Here is a 23,045-nt window from a genome sequence, read left to right as displayed (position 1 = left end):
GGGGCGGAGGGCCAGATCCCTTTCAGTCTGTCCCTGAAGGTAGCGTCTCGGATTTCTTATTTCTCTGAAGAAAGTTGACTCCGCTTTGATAACCACACTCTCGCATGCAGGGGGCTGCTTCCAAAAGTCAGTCGGCCGCAGAGTTGGTGCTAGTTTTGATTTCCCTTTTTGGGGGGGAGACTGTTGTTGTTGTTGTTAGATGGATCAAACAAAGATGGTAAGAAATACAGAGAAGTTGCATTACATGGCATCAAGCAGGGCCACAAAGGTAAAGTACGATGTGACGCAAGCATCTGGATGTGCACAACCACCAAGAGGAGGAAGATGATGGGGACAACACAGAGAGAGAAGCTGCCATGTGGACCATCAGATGGGTTCAAGTGTTTCTATCTTCTCCAGAACCGTGCTGATAGAGAACTACGAACTTCAATTTGGACACAATGTTGTTGTTCCACTACGAACTTGGACCTCTTCATCGCTCAATTTCTCGCTGGTTAGGTCCATTTTGTCACAAGAAAGCAAATGGCATTCTGCAGAAAGTATCCTGTCTACCTCAGATTTGCTTCTATGGAAGCCTAAAAAGGAACTGCATCAGAGTAGGAGCTGAAATGGTTCTAGGCACTGAAGGTCCCTGTCTGAATGCACCAAGAAACGGCCTAGTTCCTGGAAAGGTTCTAGGAACTGAAAAAAAATTCCTGGAGTATGAAAGGGGCTAGTGTCAACCTGGACTTGTATTCCAATCAAAAACTGAAAACCAAAAAGTCTACGTTGCTGGAAAGTCGTGTATTTGCAGGACAAACTTCAAACCGCCAATAAATCTGCATCACCTGACAAGGAGTCTGGGTCACGTGACGTCAGACTCTCTCCTGACCGGCCAAGGCTGTGTTGCGCGCTCAGGTTTTCTCTGCGGCGTCCACGCAAGTGTTTCCGGATGGAAACGAAACAACAAAAGACTTCCATTGTGTTGGGAAGCCTTGCCCTGAAGGAGCTCTTCTCCGCTCTGGTCTCCCGAAGCCTCGTCATCCTCGGTAATCCACTCAGCTTGTCTGGGGGTTTAGACCCGAGCCCCGCCAACTACATAAGCGTTAACATAAACTAAACAAGCAGGGGCCTGAACAAAAGCCAGGCTGAGGAGATACTATCGCTGCCGGTCAGCAGGGGTCAAGGGTCGCCGCTCCCTATCTCCCTCCCCTCCGTTCTTCCCCCATCGTCCACTTTCCTCTCAGGCGCCATATCAGCCGCCAATCATCGCCCTGTGGTGCTCGGAGCGACGGAAACCTGTACGTACATGTGTCGGGCTGTACTACGGTATTTCCATCTGTAATAATTAACAAGGAGATAAGGGACTACTTTTTTTTCTTTCCTTTTTATCAACGAGGCACCAGCTCGAGGAACCTGAGGGAACCAGCCGTGCAACCCTTGGGGTTCTGAGTGAGTGTAATGACAGATAGTTTTATGATTTACAGGAAATCTTGGGCAAAAATGTAGTTCTCTGGCACTACAACTGTACTTTTGCACGAGTCGCAGGCCAATATGGGCCTCCTAGAAACTACTAAAACGTTCTTTGAAACCCGGCGACGATGCTCGCGGATGCCTCAACGCCCAACATGTCGCAATCGGATTAATGCAAGATCGTAACGGATTTTAATTTTTTAATTTTGCGCCTGTGAGCTGGGCGACAGCGGGGTTTGCAGCCGCTAGCTTGTCAGGAATTAATTTCCATACCAGGCTCCGAACCCTTGTTAAAATCTTTGCGGTTGTTAAAAAGAAGAGACGGGTTTAATGAGTAAAATCCTCCTCCGTCTGACTCGCACACTTAAATCACAACCCATAATGATGTGCCCCGACAGGGTCGACGGCGGAATTCCCCGGCGGTGAGCATCTTGCCAAGCCAACAAACCATCATAAGACAAGAAATAGATCTCTTTAACCTCCTCTGGCTCTTTGTCTGATGCATTTACTGTCTCCTGGATATTTGGGATGGGTTCAAGAAGAACTCGAGGTGTCGTGAGCGTCCTCGTATGAGGACCTGCGGAGTCTGACGGGGAGAAACGAACGCCCCGCGCTCGTTTTTCATCTCCCTTGCCAGCGGAAGCTGAAGGCTCTGAGGAATCTGTGTCCTCAGGCGAGGACGCCACGTCCTTTCTCAAGTGTTCTGCTTTCTACGCTGCCGTTCTACCCTCTTACCCTGAACTTATTTACAATTAATTCATTACCGTTAAATTACTCAATTTCTTTTTTCTGCCTGCCAATTTACAGGCATGAACTCCGCCAACAGAAGGATCAGTTAGTTCTGAGTAAAAACAACAATAAAAGAATTTAAAAAAAAATCTTAATAATTTGAGATTTTTAGTTCTTTACCTTCAGTTGATATTTTAATTAAAAAAAAAACTGAAATCCCTTTTATTGTCAGGAGACTCATCCTTTTTAAGCAGTCTTTGGGAGATTCGGCTCATTTCCTGCTCATTTGTTTCCAATTAGCATTATTTTCTCTTCGACTGTTGAAAAGCATTAAAAAACAGAAACGTGTTTACAGAGAAAACTTTGTGTTATTACTTTGACCAGATTTTAGGCATTTACATCATCGACTGATCACTTAGCTCCAGGGATAATTGGTTTTAGCGCACATGCACACACACACAACACACACATACACACATACGCACATTCCAGGCGCACGTCCTCCTGCTGCTTTTAATTAATAAAAACTCACGACTTGCTGTCAAATCAAAACAGGATTAACTCAGAGGAGTGTGTTTGCAGGTTTGTGCCTCCGTGTGTGTGTGTGCGCGCGCGCGTGTGTGCGCGTGCGTGTGTGTGTGTGTGTCAGCCTGGACACATGAAGGTCCTCTTCTCAACCTAATGACCAGATTTTTGGGTTCATTGCAAGGACTTCTCTGAGCAGATGGGGTGGACTGAAAAATCAAATGTAAATGATAATAAATGTACTGCTTAAAAAAAAGGGTCAATCTGAAAAAAAATCTTGGTCACAATGAACAGAAAGAGTATTTATTTTAACATTTATATTCGTCTCCTCGACCAAACTGTGAAATATTAAATAGAAAGGCAACAATTGAAATTGCCCCAAAATGAAGAAAACAAGTAAGAAGTGATAGCAAATTTTCTAGAAAAATAAAATTAAAATAGTAATTCAAGTCAAAGGATAAGAGCTGCTGTCAGCCTGACGGTCTCAAAAAATGGAAAAATTTGATTTAATTTAACCTGAATTATTTGAGGATTTATTTAATTAAAAAAAGGAAGAAAAAAAAAACAACAAGCAAAAACAAAATTGTGGTTAGTGACTGTGTGGAACTCCTGTCTTCACCTCCAGCCTGGCTGCTCTCTAGAGCCCCGAGTGGCCACAACCGTTGGAGCAACCATCTATATCAGCAAAGACAAGTAAGTTTGCTGCTGTTTAATAATAATAATAATAATAATAATAATAATAATAATAAAAACCACAACCTTTGGCAAAGTTACTTATTAATGTAGAATCACAATGATTTCATCTAAAAACTGAATGATAATTCCAGAATTCGGGATGATAGAGCGCACCTTTATATAGGCCGCACCAAATCATTTTTAAAAGAAAAAAGCTGCAAGTGTCACTGTAGAAACATGAGATGTTTACTCAGCAAGATGTTACAGGAAAGATTTTTTGGAAAGCTTTCAATTAAAGAAATGACAGTAACATCTACAACAACCGGTAAATAACGCAAATGCTTTTTTTTTTGCAGAATTTGCATGCAGCAGCTGTATTTCCTTGATCACTTTCAACTAGAAAGCCACATCAAACGCATTTCTGCACATCTTTTTCATGATAAGGGTTTGTGCAATAAGCGCAAAATGGCTGATCTGGAGAATTATTGTAAATGCGGGTGGGTTTGTCGAAACAATTTCATTTGGCGGAAGGAAGCTACCGTAATTATCCAATTAAAAACCCAGAAATTCGCCGCATCATTGTAAAAGCCGCAGTTCTTGAAGCGCGTGGAAAAAAGTAGTGGTTTATATGTCGGAATTTAATAATATTACAAAGAAGAAAATCAAAGCCAGAATTGGAACTGAGAGTTCTGAGGATGTTGGCAGAAATATGAAAATTAGGAGGATTAATGCGTGGAAAAGACAATCACTGGGAGGTGAGGAATATCTGTTTTCATCAAAATTTGGACACATTTACATTTTTCTCCTCGGGAGTTTAGAGAAAGCGGGTCGCGGCCCGGTCATGCGTCGGGGGGAAGCAGGTCCGGGCGGACGCCGCGGGTCAGTCGCTGGGAGGAATGTAAGCAGCAGGTGGGGTGAGGAGGCCGGGAGGGCCAAGAGCCTCCATAAACTCCCTTTAATGGTTAAACCGCACAAGCGGCGTTACCCTGTAAGTGTAAGATGCTCGCCGCCGGACCTCACGAACTCTTGGCCGTATTGGAGCTGATATAGCTGTGTGTTCTGGATCTGGACCCGCTGGGTTTATTACATAAGTGCTCGTCCTACAAAGGTAGCGGTGCATGAAATAAGGGGCTGGCAGAGCAGCCGGACCGCCATGGGACCGCCATTCCGACCAGGAGGGGGCCACGGTGGGGAGATGGGGGTGACGGACAGATGCCCCGGTGCAGGAGGGGGGGTACTACCGCAGAACTGCAGTAACACTCGTCCTGGATGCAGTAATTCAATGAATATCACTGTTTTGGCGCATCAGTTAAACCCCTAAGATGGAAAGTTAAAGTACACAAATACTAGGCAGGTGAAAGTAAAAGTACTCATTGTGAACAACTTGATCCAGATTGTGTTTATCCTGAAAGTTTAACAGGTCAGATGACTGGTTTCAACCTTGGATTTGACCATAAATAATAATAAAAATAATAAATACATCCATGGATGCAAGGAGAACATGGTCAGGCTTGAAGAAACGTTTGAGTGAAGTTGGTTGGCTGGTTAAGTAACCTTGCCACACACACACACACACACACACGCGCGCACGCACACGGTCAGCCCGCAGTGCACCTGAGCCCAACACGTCTGAGATGTGAACTATCGATCAATAAAGTTGATATTGATCCCCTGGAGATCGATCAGCGTCCAACTTTCTGCACTTTATTTTGAACTCCCAGCCTGCTGCCCCCTCCTTCATCCGGGTCCCTCCGTGGGTTTCCGTGCCAGGTGGAGTGTGTGTGTGTGTGTGTGTGTGTGTGTGTGTATGTGTGTGTCGGGGCTCACCTGGATGGTCTGGCTGGGGTCCCCGGACACCGGACCTCCGACCAGCTTGCAGTACAGGTCGTGCACGTCCCTTCCGGCGTCGTCCTCGCCGCACGTCGCCGTGGCGGCGATCTTGGTGCCCTCGGCCAGGTTGAAGTAGGGCGGGTGGAGGCTGTAGCCGTTCACGCCGTTGGTCGGCAGTTCCTGCGCGGCCAGCAGCCCCCAACAGGCCGCCAGCAGCGGCACCAGCAGCGGCATCATATCCACCTGTCTGCGGGGGTCCGAGGCTGGGAGGCTGGAAGTCTCACTTCCCGGTGGGAACTCTCATCCGGAGGCAGCCCTTTGGAAAACTGAGCAGGGAACTGAGTTAGATTAAGTTCGACCTCCCTCCCTCCCTCTTTCACTCTCTCTCTCTCTCTCTCTTTCTCTCTCTCCCGTGTCTCTGCCCCTAGTGGCGAGAGGAGGAACTGCACCCTTTCAAAATCAAAGATGCTCCATTCAGGAAGAAATCGAAATAAATAAAATCCCACAGGGTGTTTTATTTAGTTTCTATACCTACATACTATTCAAAGTGAAATATACTTAAAATGCAATCTAAGTATTATGTTTTTTGTTGTCTACGAAGCACATGTTAGATGATACTTTACTGATCCTCATAGGGGAAATTCTTTTGTCAACAATAATATCAATAAATATGAGTATAAATCTAAATAAATGAGACAATTAAACGACAGCAAAAGACACCAACAAAAAAGAAACAGCAAAATGAACAAGGATAAAAATAGACAGATAAACAGAATGAAAAACAGTAAACAACAAGAGTGAGAATAGACAACCAAAACAACAAGGATAAAATAGACAAAATAACACCTTCACAAATAACACCTGTTATTTTGTTTCTATATCTACATACTTACTCCAAGTAAAATATACTTATTACAATCTAAGAGCATTTTGTTGTTTTTTCTTTGTTTTTTGTCTATGAAGCATACAAAGATACTTTAAGATACTACTTTATTGACCCTCATAGAAGTGGATAGACACCCACAAAAAATAGACACCAAAATAAACAACAAGGACAAAAAGAGACAAGAAAATGAAAAAAAAAAAAAAAAAAAAAACTGCAAGAGTTAGAATAGACAACCAAAATAACAAGGATAATCATAGACGAGAATGAAAAATAATAAACAAGAGTGAGAATAGACATCCATAATGAAAAACAAGGATAAGAATAAACAAGAGAATCAAAATAAAAAGCAACGGCAAGCAACATTTCACTTCCTTGTCGCTTATCACTCATTGTTTATCACACTTTGTAGCACATCACTGTTTTTCCCTTCTCTGCATTTCTACACCAAAAGGAGCAGAATTCCAAAGTCATTGTGTCCTGCAATGACAAAAGAAGCTATTCTGATTCTGACATGGACAGCGATAAATAAATAAAGATGATAAAATATAAAGGGAGTCAAGGTTTAAGAGAACTAAAATACCAAATACAACTGGTTGGAGAGTGAGATGTGGCGAGATGGCGCATAAGTCTTCAGAATCAACATTGATGACTTTCTACATCTGAAATCCTGCAACTTGTACGCAGGAAGTGAGGTCCCGGCGATCGTGAGGCCTGAGCATCCGCACGCCACAGGTGTTTGAAATAAATCCGTATGAAAAATCACAAAAAAAAAAAAAAAAAAAAAAAAAAACCCAAGAAGTCGGGAAAGTGTGTGATTATGAATTCCACTGGTTGTTTTCTTCAAAACCTGTGTGCTTCTCCAACAGAACATAGAGAACACCTGAGCAGCTGTGTGTGTGTGTTTTCTCATACCGTCTAATTAAAAGCCCCATTAACCACTGGCGAGGATGAAACACACACACACACTCGACAGACATGGGATAACAGCTGTAGATCAGGTGAGTCACTTTCCGCCATGTTACCGGAACACATTGGGGGTGGAGGGTGACGGCGGCCATGTTTGTTGTTGATGATTTTAAAAAGGTCACATGTCCATTCCCACCGTCATCTGCGTGACACATGCTGGACTGCAAACACACACACACATACACACACATGCATGCATGCGGTCGCAGGGGTCAGTGACCTCCTCAGTGTGTCGATGCGGCGCAGGTTCATTCGCAGACACACACCAACATTCCTCGCGCTGTTTGCAGGATATTGCACTGGAGCGCCAGGCGGGCGACGATGCAGCTCAGTGTCAGCAGGAAAAAAGGAAGAAATGATTGTAAAATTGCCCAGATATTTGTACAAAATTACCTTCAAATCTGCAGATTTCATAAAATAACAAATTAAGTCGGAGCAACATTTCCAGGAAAAGACGCAGAAGATCTACAGAGGTCAACGGCGTGTTTATGGAAGGGTTAGTGAAGTTGGTTTTAGAGAAAGCGAGCCAGCTGAGCACCTGCGAGGAAAATATGGCCCTGGAAGAACTTTGTACGTACAAAACTGGTACTACTGGTCAATCTAAATAGTTCTTGCGGTAAAGCCCAGAAAGTTCTTCAGTTCTCTCCTTGCTGGATGTGACGCTGTTAGTGTGTCACCTGCTGTTTCACCTCTGTGCTTCTTGTCCTCCTGGGAACTCCAGGGCCCTCAAGGACTCTCAAGGACCTCCTGTGACGGCATGATTATCCAGCTCGGGCCTTGAAAACAAACAGCGAGAGCTTAAGGAGGAATCCAACAACACGGGATGAAGATGAAGAGGCCAGATAACCCGCTTCTTCCTCCTGCTAAAGGATTTTTTTTTTTTCTTATTTAGAAAAAAAAAAGGGGATTTAAATCTCTGAAGCAAGTGTGAGGTAGAGGCAGCGAGAAGGTCAGAGGGAGAAGAAAGGATGAGAGACGGGGGATGAAAGAGGGCTCGTCGTTTCACCCCTCTAATCCCTTCTTTCTCCCTGCAACTACCACAGCTAAATCTGCTTCCTGGTTGCCACGGCGATTGAAGCAGAAGTGAGAGATGGGACGCTCGTTGTCCGGGTAACCCGTTCACCGCTCCGAACTCACTAACCCTCACCCCAGACACACACACACACACACACTCCAATGAAGTGGCTGACAGGAAAGAACAGGAGGAAAGTTTGTAAAAGAAAAAGGAAAACAAAGAAAGTGAGGGTCCGGAGGCCATATTGTGAGGATCGCCGGCATTTAAAGGAATGAAAGTGGCTCGATTTTTCCCAGAGAGGGTTTCTGGCTGAGCCGGGTATCTGGACAGAAGATGGAAAAAAAAAAATGAACACGCACCTGAGCTTCATGACAAAACCATCACCATTTGAAGAGATGCGTCGATCTGGACAGAAGATGGAAAAAAAAAAATGAACACGCACCTGAGCTTCATGACAAAACCATCACCATTTGAAGAGATGCGTCGTCAGAAGTTCTCCTCCAGTTCTCCTGTCAAGGCCATTCCTGTACAAGAAAACAAGTCAGCATATTATCTTCATTTGTGTTTTTATTTTCTTTGCGGAAGTCACATGTCAAACTCAAGGCCCGCGGGCCAAATGTGGCCTACCATGTCATTTCATGTGACCTGCAAGACCGTCTTAAAAGGTCTGATTGTCTTAAAATAAAAGTCAAATGCATCCATTGGCCATACATTGCATTTCCCACAATTCCGCAAGTAACATGATGCCGATCATCTTACCCGCGAAGTGATGTCATCCCGCCATTAGATCGCAGGGTATCCACATCAATGCCATTTTCAACAAGTGGAATTGAGACATACCAATGATCCCTAAATGTCCAGGAGAAAAGCTGACGCAGATGGAAGGCTTGTTCAAGAAAGATGGGAAGGCGAATACATGTTTGTGCTTCAAGGAGAAAAAAACGGTGTCTTTTGTGTTATGAGGCAGCGTCGATTGTCAAAGAGTACAATCTATGTCGGCATTTTAACACCAAAAACGGAGCTAAGTATGCTGAAGTTAGCCTTCCAGAAAAACAGCAAATTAAAAGCCAAATTATGATGACAGCAGAACGTGTTCACGAAAGCCGCATCCAATAACACAGCAGCTTTGAAAGCTAGCTATTTTTTATTGCTGAAGAGATTGCCCAAGCGTCATCTTTTCCAGTTGGTGCATTTTTGAAGCAAAAATGTCCGTTTATCAAGAAACAGCATCGCAGACTGAGTTATGGAACAAGCAGAAAGCCTGGCAACACAGCTGGCTGAAGAGATGCAGCTCCATAGCTTTTTCATTGCACACGCACAGACAACACAGATACAACGCCCAAAACGTGACCCGGTGAGGTCAACCATAATGCCGATGGTGAAAATGGGTTTGACACGGCTTAAGTTATCAAGGTTCCAGGTTCTCCACGTTCGCCGTCTTGCTCCCACCATCCTGAAACAGTCAGGGAGTTTGCAGAAGATCAAAATTTTCCGTGGGAGTGAACAACGCAGCAAACGGTTGGATGTCTCCATGCGGCCTTTTGATTGACAGCTGGCCCGTCCGGGTTAAGCCCCGCCCCCTCACCCCAGACCCCTGGGATTAGCTTCGGCCCTCCAAAGCCGAGGGAACCAGGTGAATGGTGAAAGCCAGCAGGTTGAAGCAGCAGGGAGGCGTGGACGTCCCGCTCTTCATCGGCCCGTGTGAGGATGAGGAGCAGACACCGGCATCCCGACGTACCTTTAATACCTGCTTTGAGTCAAAACTGGAGGTTTTATCAGATACACCTTCTTCACCTCGGCTACTGTACTGACTCTGTCTGCGTCCCGGTGGGATTCCTGGCATGCCTCCTGCCGAGGATCAGACAGATAGAGGTGGATGCGCGCGCACACACACACACAGACACACACAATCACACACACACACACACACACCAGATGGCAGATATGTGGGAGTGCTGTGGGTCAGGGTGGGATGTTTTGGGTTGACAAGAGTTAATAGTGAAGGGAGCAGGTTCCTACATGCTTCCTTTGTCTCCTTCAAACCTCTGATTCCTGGTGGCTTTTTGTCTCCATCTCCTCCCTCCTCCTAACCTCTTGATCCCTCCGGTCTCTTTTCTTTTCCCCTTCTTTGATCACTTCATCTTTGCATTCCTCGTCCTCTTGCCTCCTTTCCTCTCCTCCACTCTTCCTCCTTGCATTCCACTCCTCCTCCTTTCCTCCCGTCCTCGCCACCACCGGCTCTCACCTCATCTTCTCTTCACCGTTCACCTTCTTTCATCTCCTCCCCTCCTCTCGTCAGCGTCACTCTTCCTCTCTTCTCTTCTTATTATCCGTCTTCTCCCCATGTCTTCCCTCCTCCTCCTCCGTGGGAGTCGAACAGGAAATGAAAGGTTCTTGTTCTCCATCACAAGGAGTGTCTGGAGTTACACAACCAGCAGAACGCAGACATTTAAAGATGATTGAACACAGGCTGGTTTTTATTTTGGGATTAACTTGAACCCTCACTCTGACTCCCTCTCCTCTGTTTCCTCCGCTTCTTCTCGTCCGCTTTGAAGTCCTGGCAGAAGACGGACAAGATGGACGGATTGAGACCAGGCGTGACGGGGGATGAGGGCCGTATGGAGGCATCAGGCGCAATCTTAAGTCATACAAACCCAAACTTCTTTTTACCTCTTACAAAAAATGGAGGGAGAAAAAAAGCATACATTAGTTTCACCGGCATTAGGAAATCTAGAAGCTCCTCAAAACTCAACCTGCAGCAGCACGATCCCCTGGGAACACTGCAAGAGCTACAACCTGGAGGGCTTTCCTTCAGGACCAAAGATTCATCGGGAAAACGTACAAAGAAAGACAAATAAAATCATGAATTTGCATGTATATATACTGCTCAAAAAAATAAAGGGAACACTTCAACAACACAATGAAACTCCAAGTCAATCACGCTTGTGTGAAATCAAACTTAGGAAGCAGCACTGATTCATTTGGATCTGTTTTAAGGACATTAAATCAACGTTGGATCAGCATGCAGTGTGTTTTTCCACTTTCATTTGGAGTGTGACTCCATAATCAGACCTCCACTGATCATTTTGGTGTGATTTTGTTGTCAGCATGTTCAACTATGCAAAGAAGAAAATATTAAATAAGAATATTTCATTCATTCACATCTAAGATGTGTTATTTTAGTGTTCCCTTTATTTTTTGGGGGAGTCTACTTCAAGGAAAATGAAAGAAATCGCTTGAATTACAAAAGAGAGTCAATAAATCACCTGAATTTTAAAAGAAAATGTCTAATTGTTCACATGAGGAAAATGAAGAGGAATTCATCTGTAGAAATGTTGAAAAGTTAAGCTTAAAACAGTCTTCCCGGGTTTGAACCCGGCAAATAAGGAGTACAGATAACCCACTAAAGGGCCCGGCATGTCGGCGTCTGTGGGCCTCGGAGCCCCCGGCAGGTCGCCGCTCGCCAAACGCTGATCCCAAAATGAATGGATGAAGACCCCCCCGAGGGGCCCCTCACCTGGCCCTCCACATACCTCCGCACACAAAGGGCCGCTGTTCCGGCTGGTGAACTACGGCGGCCGGCGTGTTTGGACCCGCGGGGGCCCGGGCTCTTGACTCCCTCCTCTGGCGGGCGCTCAGACGCCCCCCAGGCCACGTGATCAATGCAACCTGAGGACAGGAAACACAACATACTTCTTCCTGATATTTAGATAACTGTGTTTTAATTCAATTATTTGATTGCTCACTTCTTTACTTCATTTATCACATTTATCTTCCTGAATCATTTGATTTTATTTAATATATTTAATGACATTCCCAAGCACCTTTTACTTTCAGATCTTTTTTTTTTGCTCATAATTAAAGATTTTTATTAAAATTACATATTTTTTAATCAAAAATTGTATTTATTTATTTATTTTCTGCACCGTTAGTTTGTAATTTTATTCAGAAGACTTCTCTCTCATTCTGAAATCATTTCTGGAGGAATTTGAGTTCTCTATTTTCTGTTTTTATGCCTTTTCTTCCTCCTTCACTTGGAATTTCTTGTCTTGATTTGATTCAGTTCTTTACATTTTCAGGCTAAATTCACGCCAATATGCAGCATCACGCGTCTCACTGCTCTGCCTCCTGGGAAAATACTGCAGGATCGCGTCCTCCTTACCTGGAGGGTGGGGTTCGGAGATGGCCGATGTGTGGGAACTGGGCTGTAAAGCAACCGATAATCCCAGCCAATGCGGGGTTGAACAAGCCCCAAGAGCGTTTCTCACCCTCTAATGACTGGGGTGACCTCGGCGCGCCTTGTCATTCCCACACCGGCCTCAATTTCATCTCCCGCTCTGGCGCGAGGACAGATGTTGCCACAGGAAAGATGAAGCTTCAGGATGTTAAAGGTGCGCTCTATCGGTGTCCTGATGGTGGTGATTACAACCAGCAGTTTCACAAATAGTCACTTGAACACACATGGGTGATGTTAAAATGACAGGTTGGGAAGGTAGGAGTAAATTTGAATTTAATAAACCTGCTATCTGCAGAAATTAAAAAAAAAAAAAAAAAAACGTATAAGAAATCATAGCCATGATCCCAAAGATGATTATAAAATAAAACACATATATTCATTCATTTGTTTTCTATAGAATCTATAGCAGTCTGCCATGAAGAGGCCTGGAGCCAATCCCATTCGACCATGGGGCGAGGGGCGGGGCTTACCCCGGATAGTTCAGCTGTCAATCATCACGCCATAAACCCTGTAGTTCACGTCTTTGAATAATTTAAAGTTTTCAATTCACATACGGACTGTTTTTGTACTGTGTGGGGCGGACGGGAGAGCCTGCAGGCTCCGCTCAGAGAGAACCCTGTCCGCCGCCGTGTTAGAAAAATAAAAAATGTTTTATTGACGATGTACAATGGAGAAGTACTACATTTCCCACAATTTCAAAGAATGTCGACGCCCGATTTGCGGAGCGCTGGTTTAAACCCGGGAAAAATTTGCTAGCGCTTTTGCCGCTAACATGGGACTCCTTCGGTTTTAACTGAACCATACTCTGGAAATATAAAAAAAAATAAAAAAACGAGAGAAATGGGACATGTGTTTAATTAATTTCATTTAAACATTTTACCTATTTACATATTCACGGTCCTTGACGTATTTTTGCTAACGGCTAAACTCTCCGTTGGAACGAGGAACAACTTCCACCTAAATAGCCACATGTGACATTCCGTTTTTAAGCTTGTTATAAAACTTAAACGTTTATAAATGTATGTTATAAAGGTTTCTAAAAGTAACTGAAGGTAACGTACAGCGTTCAACAAACCTGAATCTTTGCTTCGACTACAGGTGCTGGTTCATACCAAATAATGTTTGGGGGGGGGTCAGTGCCCCCAGTTGGGCCGTACCAAACAGGGAGTGAGAAAGAGAAATTACAAAAACTAGCCAGGCAAGAGGTCTCGAGGAAGACCAAAGAGAAGATTTATGGACGTAGTGAGAGAGGATATGAAGATAGCTGGCGTGAGAGAGGAAGATATAGAGAATAGGGTTAGATGGAGAGTTGACTCGCTGTGGCGACCCCTAACGGGAAAAGCCGAAAGAAGACGAAGCCTTAAAAACGGGCACATAGAATTTAAATTCAGATCTACTTATTTCTTTTTCAGGGGGAAGGACTGATGTTTCATCAACTGATATTTAAATCTGTAAAAGTCCATTGTGATTTCATTGTAGATTAAGTAGACAGGGAATCTACCCTCCAATTCAAACTAAAACATGTGTTTAAGGTTGTTCATGGTTATTTTGTGTTAAATCCTGGCCCCTGCTGGGTGATCAGACACCCCTTTTCTGTTCAATTCACATTCCAAGTCTGCTTAGTTGTACCCTGATTCAACCCATTTCTTCAGGAAAAATAACTTTATTCCCTTTCCTGGAATTGTGTATAATAGCCATTTTTGAAAAGGAAACTAAAAAAAAGAAAGAAAAGCAAATTAGGGGTGAGGTTGAGACCAGATTACCAAACAGCGGATAAAAGCAGGAAAAAGGCCTTAGAAATGGATAACCCAGAAAAAAAATTGAGTATATTTATACTGAAATGTGAATGTGGCCCAAAAACTCTAATGTGTCTCCCTTGAATACACGAGAGGCTCAGGCATAAGATATACAACCTTTATGGCTAAAACATGATCCGCAGCACATGGGGGTCAAATAACACCCATTTACATCAAAAGCTAGGCGGTGAAAAACATCAGTCACGGCTAACTATTTAACTGAACTATATTGGAGTTTGCTGTTGATCTTCAGACATTGAATGTGATATCTTAAAAAGACCAAGGCAGCTTTTTTTTTCATTTTTATTTTTACAAATTCTCAACCAGCTCCACACTCAGATGTTCCTGCAAAGAAGAAAAATCATTTAGTCAGTACTTGAGTTTATCAGATTAACTGAATTCTAAAACAGCATATTTCATTTTTCTGTTACACATTTACAGCAGTTGTCCTACTCATGTGGAGGCTGTTAATAATGTTAATAATGCAGTTCTCACTTTGCAACGATGGTGTCGTTCTTGGCAAGCCTCAGGATGGAGTCGTCAGACTCGCCCTGCAGAGAGGAAACAAACGGCGGCTCAGGACCGGCTTTCTGTGTTTAACCAGTCAATCTGAGCACAAACACTAAAACACTGACTGGTCAATGAGCCGAGGTAATTAAAGATCTATTCCAGTTTCCCTCCTAACATTGAACACAATCCAGAAAGCAAATAAAATAAAATCACAATTTCCACCAGCAATCAACGGCCCTGCATTAAAGGAATCAAAACCGTTTCAGAGAGAAAAAACTAAATTGGGAATAGCTTTTATTTTGTAGCTGCGGTAAGACTAAAATGCCATGTGACCAGCAGCCAACTGAGAGCTTTAGTGCCGGTTCAGGCAGAGAAGTTCCCTGCATGGAAACAAAGTGCGAGTTCACTGTCGACTGTGTGTCTGTGTCATGTGCAGTGTCAGTGGGGTCATAAAGGTGGATGACGTGCGGAGGAACTCACCATCCTGCGGATGGCGCCGCAGATGGCGTAGGTCTTGAACTGTCCATTGAAGCGACCTGTCACCTTGTCAACCTGGAGACACAAGAAGAACCAATTCAGCAGGTAAAATAAACATTGAGAGTTAGTGAACATCTCCTGCCGCCTGACGATGGCCACAAATCAAGCAAGGATGTCAAGCTGCAGTGACTCAGTGTGAGTCTGACAACCAAGATCTCAAATGGGATGTCATTGGATGAAACTGCTGGGGTCTCTCTTTTCCATATCAACAATGGGAAAATGGCAGTTTACACCAATTAGCTCCGCCACCTGGAACTGTGGTCTGTTAGAACTGCCCAGAGTTCGATATATATCGACAATTAATTATCGATAACAATAATTTGTGTTTTAGTGGTGTTTGTCGTCAGTTCACTGTGTGTGATAGAAAAACAATCTTTAGAATTTCTGATGTTCTGGTATCTTGTTCTTGCCACGTTCTGAAAACCAATCGGTCTCTGAAAAATGATCTGAATCTGAAAGTGATCTCAGGAAATAACCCTTGGCATTTCTCCTTCAACTCTGAGGGAACAAATGCTTTAAACCGGAAAACTGAATCCAAGGACCATCGCTGCTCTGAGTAGCGGAGTAGAAACGAGCTGACCAGCTGTGATTCAAAGAGTCATGTCTCACCTCGGCGATGTTGATCTGGACTGAAGCGTGATCCTTTGCTCCGATGATTCTGTTGCTCGCAGAGCTGAAACAGCAAAAACAGGTCACTTTGACAAGATCCACGCATGGAGAAATTGAAAACTGATGTGAACAGAAAGGTAACAGAAACTTAAAAGTCACATATCATATCACAGACCAGCATCCTCTCAACGGTAACTTTTCACAGACAGAAAAAAGAAGCATCAGATGTAGCCCAAGTTCCAGCTCAGCTATGCAAATCCATCACAATTCACATCTACGCTGGTCGTATATTCCCTCAAACAAATCTGGACAAATCCCTCAAACAAAAAATGCAAAAATTATTAGAACCACTTGAAAATTCTCCTGAGGACCTCTTAATTAACAATGAATCTCCACTTTGAGGGAGTTTATCTGTTGTGGCTCCATCTTTCCTCAAGACGGGGGCTTTTGATGAATAGGAAAATTGTCAATCCAGGTATCTTTCACCTGCTGGATGCCGCCATCACACTAATGTTTTAAATGTCTCCTTCAATCCCAACTGACAAAGGCGTAAGGATTACCTTTGCCTAAGCTTTCTGCCCAGTAAGGGCCAGGGTTTCCCAAGCACTTGCTCAAGGTTGATTGCTGAATCTCTGTATATCACCTTAAAGAGTGGTGGTCCAAATCTGTTCTATGGAGGAAACTATCAGACAGCTAGGCTGGGATGTGGAGCCACAGAAATAAAATTTGGTGGTTGGATTACACAACACCAGCTCAACACCTTCCAAAAATGTCGTCCATCAAGGGGAGGACGACTCCGAAAAAACGGGAATGTTCGATATATTAGCAGGCGCTTGAACTCACCATTTCCTGGGGACGTAGAGGTCCACGAACTCACCGGCGTCGTTCTGCATGTTGGGAAGTCGGCGGGTCGTCCGAAATTCTAGAACCATAATATCACAGAGTGACTTAATAAAAGATGATAGTCCCGTTTGTTCAGGTCGTTAGGTTAACACTACAGCGGGGTATTACGACAAGCGACAGTTTGACGGCGAACGTAAGCTAGTAGTTAGCATATTAGCATTCCAGATAGCATTCCAGAGCGCACAACGCAGCCTCGTGCGGCTGCTAGACCGATATACAAAACGGGTAATTATTGCCCAAGATGGAGGATAAACGACATCCAGAAATCACAAACCACCCGGGTTCACTTTACATTCACTATGTCGCAATTTTTTTCGACAAGTCGGTTTAAACTGCGCGTTTTTGCAGATTTTAAGGCGAGAGCCGAACAGAGACTCACCGTGTACGACAAATGGCTGACCGGAAAGGAAGGAAGACCTGTTGACCCGGAAGTAGAAATAATTGGTTTCCGGGTGATTTAGCGATCTCTAGTGGATGGTGGCATTATTGCAGGCTCTAAATGTAAATCGCGACTGAGGAAAAGAGATAGAATCCAGAAAACTGTACTTATGATTAAAAATCGAATTAATCCTTCGACTAAATTTATTCTTCAGTCTTTATCATATTTTTCTTTCTAATGTCTTTGTTAATCCGTCTTGCATTCAGACCTTAACACTTACAAATCCATGTGAAAATGCTGCATATTTGCATTCAAACACCCGATGAATACTTTGAATTGAGATTGTCCAACAGGACACATTTAAAATATGTCATAATTCTTACGAAACCAAAAATGTAATTGTGTCCAATGTGTAAAATATCTCCTTTTCGGTCGAGATTCATGCAATTTATTTTAAAATCATAAAAATACTGTCACTTTAAAAATGAAACATAACCATATCTACCTCAGCATAACTCATCGTTGTTCATTGTTTTCTGTGACAAATTATTTATACGTTTATTGTACATTTGCACTGTGGGTCTTAGAGTAGCGCTATTTCAAACCTCTGTATGTGTAAACACATGGCAGCATTTACAGTAAAGTTGACTTATATTGTGGACATATTTCACGATGGCTTCAAATTGCATCAAAAAACAGACGTTTTATTTCAATTGATTTGAGGTTATTGTAGCAAAGCATTACTTCATTTATTACAATCTGTCAAAGAACAAACATTCAGACGTTGTTTATTCAGGATGTATACTCATTGATGCAAAACATTGTTTCTGCAGAGCACGCAAACCCTCCCCATAACACATAGTTTCATCGCATGTAATACAATAAGCATGGCTGACAAACGCAAAACAAAAATAAATAAATATTTGACTTTGAGAGGACAAAGTAGAAGTGGTGTAGTAGCTTTGCCGATTAAACGGATGTCCTTCGGTGGGAGAGGTTCAGCGTACAAACCTCTCTATTCACTCAGACATTCTGAGAGATGGGCAGCGGCTCCAGCCAGGTCAAAGGTCAGAGGTCAGAGGGTGTTGTTGTGTACACATGTGCACCCCACTGCCAGCTGGTAGGGGCAGCAGCACCAGATGTCCTGGCTTCTACGGAGCCTCTGGTAGACGGTGATCTGGATGTAGATGGGCTTGGCGACCATGTTCTTCAGAGTGCAGCCCCTGCAGACGGCGTGCTGGATGACCTCGGGCTCCCGACCCGCCACAGAGTTCAGCCTGGAGCGACAGGGGACAGGAGGATCAGGGTGGGGGGATGAGAAGTCGACTGGATTGACGGCACCAAAGTACAATTTGTTTGTTTTTTACAAACTATCAAGCAAGTAATCTATTGTTTTCAATGTACTGTATCCATTTATTCATTTGTTTCCACAGGTGTTCCACAGGAAAATATATCATTTCTTTATTGATGATCAATATCATCGGTAGAGTCATCATTTGCAATAGTTCTCCGCATGTGCAGTTGTTCCATTGTCTTCTGTGCAATGAATATTTTACTGTACAACCTCGACTTATCCACAAAATGACTACATGTAATCTCAAATATAAACTTGTGAATACACCTGTATATATGTTACATATATTTTTACATGCGTTTAACTTCATTGTTATTTCTTTCTTCCAAACTTCTCTGTTCTTTTTATTTATTTTTTTATAATTCGCTATTTTATTCTTTATTTGTAAAGTTCTATTTTGATTCTTCCCCACTTGACTCTGCAGCAGGAGGTGCTTTCAACGAAACACAATTTCCCCCTGGGAGATCAATAAACTATCCTGATTCTTAGTCTCATTAGAATTTAAATCCCAGAGTTTTCAGCAAAATAAGAAGCAGGTCGTAGTTGGATTGATAAACACTGGGTAGTGTGTATGTTTGTGTGTTTGTTCAACGCCGACACTCACGTCAGGGTCCAGGGTGCCACGGATGAGGCTCCGAGTTCGGAGACGTGTTGGAAGTGCTGGTGCTGGAAGTCCCGAGTGGGAGTGCAGTCCAGTGGGCAGGTGGGGGAGCCGGACCCTCCTGCCAGGAACAGAAGCTGCGTGCGCGCGCGCGCGCACACACACACACACACACACACACACACACACACACACACACACACACACACACACACACACACACACACGTCAAAGCCTCCCTCTTTATTTACATGTAAATATAAATCACGCAGTATTAATATAGTAGTAGGAGAGTGGGAGTTGTAGTAATAGAAGTAGTAGTGATAACAATAACAATAACAACAACAATGATAATAATAATATAAAAACGATCACCCGGCGATACTGAGAATCTCTGATTTTTTTTTTTATTCAAATTTTAAGATGAGCTTAATTTCCCATCAGCAAAAAAAGATAATAATAATAAACATCTTGTGCTGAAACTGAATCTTTTTAAGACTCTCTCATTTTAAATTGAGCAGATTTAATAAATCATCTCTTTGAAATAAAGCTAGTGGGTGTTATACTTGTCATTTAATTTATTATAAGATATATTCGTATATTAAAAAAAAAGTGAAATCAAATTTCAAGCACTTTTGATAACTTTTCTGGGTACTTTTTAAAAATAATTTCTTCCCAACTTTAAACTGATTTCTTTTTAATTAATTTTGGATTACTACCAAATACTAGTTCTGCTACATAAATATCTCCTTACCTTTGATTGCATTTATTTACACAAGATTAGGAACTACTTGATAAACAGTTTTGTATTACCATATTACACTGTATTACTGTGTTGTTATCAAAGTAAAAGTGGGATTAGGGTGTAATGGCTTCTGTTACTCACCGCTAAGAAAGCTCTGCACATCTTGGATTTAACGGGTCAGAAAGCTGCAGGTTGAGGATGAGGATGGTCGTCGTCGGGTTCTGGCCTGCGGCACCGAGGCGTTCCCCTGAGTTCACCTTCGCATTGGTTTTATTCATGTCTCCGTGGTGACGTGGGAACCACATTTGCATGGTTAGAGGTCTGTTGACCTTTGTGGTCAAGCATTGTTGTCTGATTTGGACAGAACCTGAAAACGCCCTGACCTCTGAGGACCTACAAAGATAGAGATTTAAATATCTGACGTGAAATAAAATATCAGGCAGATTTCACTTCTCAGATTTGCTTTCTATGGGATTTCTGACCTCAGGTAACCTTTTGGGACCGACGGGATCTGGAAATAATAATTGTCGTCTAGAATGATGAGGGAAGATGTCCTCATATGAGTACAACAGCTGCACGTCACCGCAGGATACTTCAACTTCAACATTTCAGTGTTTCTTCTTCGTTTTTTCTTCTTCTTTCTTCTTTTTGTGTTCTTTTCTGAGTTCTGCTGTACAATGAACTGGTGGGAAAAACACTGTAGGTCAGGCTAATACACTGCAACACAAGCTAACAAACTGTAACACAAGCTAACACACTGCAACACAAGCTAACACACTGCAACACAAGCTAACAAACTGTAACACAAGGTCACAAACTGAAAAACACCGTAACACACCGCAACACAAGCTAACACACTGTAACACAGGCTAACACACTGCAACACAAGTTCACACACTGAAAACATGCTAACACACTGCAATACAGGCTAGCAAACTGTAACAGAGGCTAATGCACTGAAACATAGGCTAACGCACTGAAACAAAGGCTAACACACTGGAACAAAAGCTAACACACTGCAACACAGGCTAACACACTGAAACACAGGCTAGCACACTGCGATACAGGCTACTCCTACGCCAATAGCTAACACAAGCTAACACACTGCAATACAGGCTAACACACTGCAATACTAGCTAACTGTTAGCAACAATAGCTAACACACTATAACACAGGCTAACACACTGCGATACAGGCAAACACACTACAGTGAAAGCCCATGCTAACACTGAAAAAAAAGAGGCTAACAAACAGGAACATTATGCAACACAAAGATGAACACTGCAACAAAGCCTCACACACCCTGACACACATTGCAACAAAAGCTAACACATCACGACACACAGGCTAACGCACCGAGAGCCAGGCTAACACGCTGCAAGCCAGCCTGTCAGTGTCGCGGCTTCTTTGCTAACTGTTTGTGCTGTTGTTCGGAAACAAGTGAACTCCATTCGAATGCCTGACTGACCCAGTCTTTTTTGTGCTAGCACCGACACGTGCTAGCACATGAGTGCTCTCAGCTTCATGTTAGCAGGTTGATGTTTCCCTGGTTAGGTTTTTTTGTTGCATAATATTTTTGTCTCTCAGGTTCAGGTTTCCTAAAAGGACATCCTTGTCTCCGCTGCAGGATTCCTGGGGGAAGACCTCGGAGGCCTCCGTGCTTTTTGCATAAACCTAAAAGCAACAGTGGTTGTATGTGTGTGTGTGTGTGTGTGTGCGTGCGTGTGTGTGTGTGTGAGAGAGAGAGAGAGAGCAGAGGTGAGTGGTGGGGTCAAATAACAGCATGTAAAATATATTCAAAGCTCTTGCGCTGAACTTGATTATACATCAAGTTCTAACAATGGAAACAGACAGTGGAGAATCACGGTGTGAATGAACACACACACACACACACACACACACACACATACACACAAAATCCACACCCAACTTTATGAATGTTTGGAAATGATGAGGATTTGAGGAAACACCTCAACCTGAACCTCATAAACTAAATAAATACACACTGTGTGAGTGTGTGTGTGTGTGTGTGTGTATTCTAAGCAGAACCATTTATCACTCAGATATACACTGTTACACACTCTATTCACTCTTTATTACACTGTAATACACTATTATAATTATATGAAACTGTAATAAACCAACACACTGCGTAAAAAATGCGTCTCCATGTTATAACACAGTCATACATCAAACAGTGAAATATGTTTCCCGCTTCAGACACACAAACCCCTGCAGGTCCAGAGATGCATGAATGTTGTAATAACATCCAACGCCGACATTCGGATCCGCAGCTCAGATCGCCACGGCAACCTGAGGAGGTGTCGGGTTGAAAGTTGCGTCCAGGAACTCCATCACTGAACCCGTGAGACACCCTTGTTTTGGTTTTGCTATGACAAAATTTGTCCCGGTGACAAGAAGTTTCCTCCCCCGAACCCGCCCAGCGGGTTGTTTTGGTTTTATTGTTGCCCGGGATTTAAATATTATTCTTAAATCAACACGGAGCTCCTCTTTTATTGCAACAGTTTACGTCTCTCATTTTCATAGTGTCTGGCCTGAACCTGCACACAAGACAGCAGCTGGTTTCTAATCGCTGAAATGATTCATGATGACGATTGTTTAATGAAAGGAGAGTTAGATACGCTCACCTTGAACAGCCGATGACCAAAAGTGGAGCTCCTCGTAACAGACGCTCTCTGTTAGCATAGCAACACGGTCGCCGCTAACACACGCACCAGCGACTCTTGCCATTTGGCGTCTTTCTTCGTCTTCTTTTCGGAGCTTTTGTTGACTTCTGTCTTCTACATTCTCCTCCTCCAGTATCGTATAAGGAGAAGATGGTGGGAACTGTGGTTTCGCCTGAAGGAGGGGAAAGCTTATCAACCGCGCGAAGACCTGAGCGCGCTCAAGAAAAAGTGTCGGACAGTTGACCGAACGGAAAAGGAAGCCTTGAGAAGTGCGGAAAAATCTACTTCGCTTGCAAAGGGTGGAGAAAATCTGGTGGATGGGATGGAGGTGGTTAGGTTTTTGTCATGTTCCTTGCCGTTGACACAACGGTGGCAAAAGGATGCCGTCAGGGAAAAAGAGAGAATTTGTTGTGTTCCGGCCTTGATAGACCCAGAGACGGCACTGATCAAGCTGCCACAATCCCTTCATACATCCCATTTTGTGACATTTTAATATCCTCGATGAGAGGCTGATGTTTAAGTACACTAAGTACACATTGTAGAACAGGGGCTCCATCTTCAGGCCACTGCTCTTCACATGACTTAGAAGCGTTCTTGCTTCTTTGATGT

At 43.3% G+C, this 23,045-nt stretch overlaps 2 protein-coding genes across 3 annotated transcripts in view; both read right to left on the bottom strand.

The window, feature by feature from the left end:
* The window catches only part of lama5 (laminin, alpha 5), a 64,296-nt gene extending 58,794 nt beyond the window's left edge, over window positions 1–5,502 (bottom strand). Inside the window, exon 1 of the mRNA XM_086159970.1 lies at window positions 5,209–5,502. Within this exon, the coding sequence (XP_086016096.1) occupies window positions 5,209–5,448 (240 nt within the window). The 5' untranslated portion in view covers window positions 5,449–5,502. The remainder of the gene's footprint in view (window positions 1–5,208) is intronic.
* An 8,820-nt stretch (window positions 5,503–14,322) lies between these two features.
* rps21 (ribosomal protein S21) lies at window positions 14,323–17,095 on the bottom strand. Of its 2 annotated transcripts, XM_086159280.1 has the most exons (6): window positions 17,050–17,095; window positions 16,611–16,689; window positions 15,768–15,831; window positions 15,102–15,173; window positions 14,607–14,662; window positions 14,323–14,456 (listed from the first exon to the last, which is right to left on the bottom strand). In XM_086159280.1, exons 2-6 carry the CDS (start codon window positions 16,658–16,660, stop codon window positions 14,447–14,449), a joined length of 252 nt encoding a protein of 83 aa, XP_086015406.1. In that variant the 5' UTR covers window positions 16,661–16,689; window positions 17,050–17,095; the 3' UTR covers window positions 14,323–14,446. The 2 variants fall into 2 exon arrangements, with proteins under 2 accessions (XP_086015406.1, XP_086015407.1); XM_086159281.1 differs by lacking the exon at window positions 14,323–14,456 and having other exon boundaries at window positions 14,603–14,662.
* Between the last annotated feature and the right edge of the window lie 5,950 nt (window positions 17,096–23,045).

Source organism: Fistularia commersonii, chromosome 14 (genome assembly GCF_037954325.1).
Source record: "Fistularia commersonii isolate RoL2024-O1a breed Wild chromosome 14, RoL_Fcom_v1.0, whole genome shotgun sequence".
NCBI classification, from domain to species: domain Eukaryota; kingdom Metazoa; phylum Chordata; class Actinopteri; order Syngnathiformes; family Fistulariidae; genus Fistularia; species Fistularia commersonii.
Note: the sequence above shows the minus strand (reverse complement) of the source record. Positions and strands in the feature narration are given on the sequence as shown.

What these genes read in the sequence shown, in the direction of transcription:
- rps21 (XM_086159280.1), bottom strand. Translation starts at nt 16,660, where the DNA reads ATGCAGAACGACGCCGGTGAGTTCGTGGACCTCTACGTCCCCAGGAAA. An exon ending in CTCTACGTCCCCAGGAAATG is followed by an intron (nt 15,832 to 16,610) that starts GTGAGTTCAAGC and finishes TTGCTGTTTCAG; the next exon opens with CTCTGCGAGCAACAGAATCA. An exon ending in TCCAGATCAACATCGCCGAG is followed by an intron (nt 15,174 to 15,767) that starts GTGAGACATGAC and finishes TTGTGTCTCCAG; the next exon opens with GTTGACAAGGTGACAGGTCG.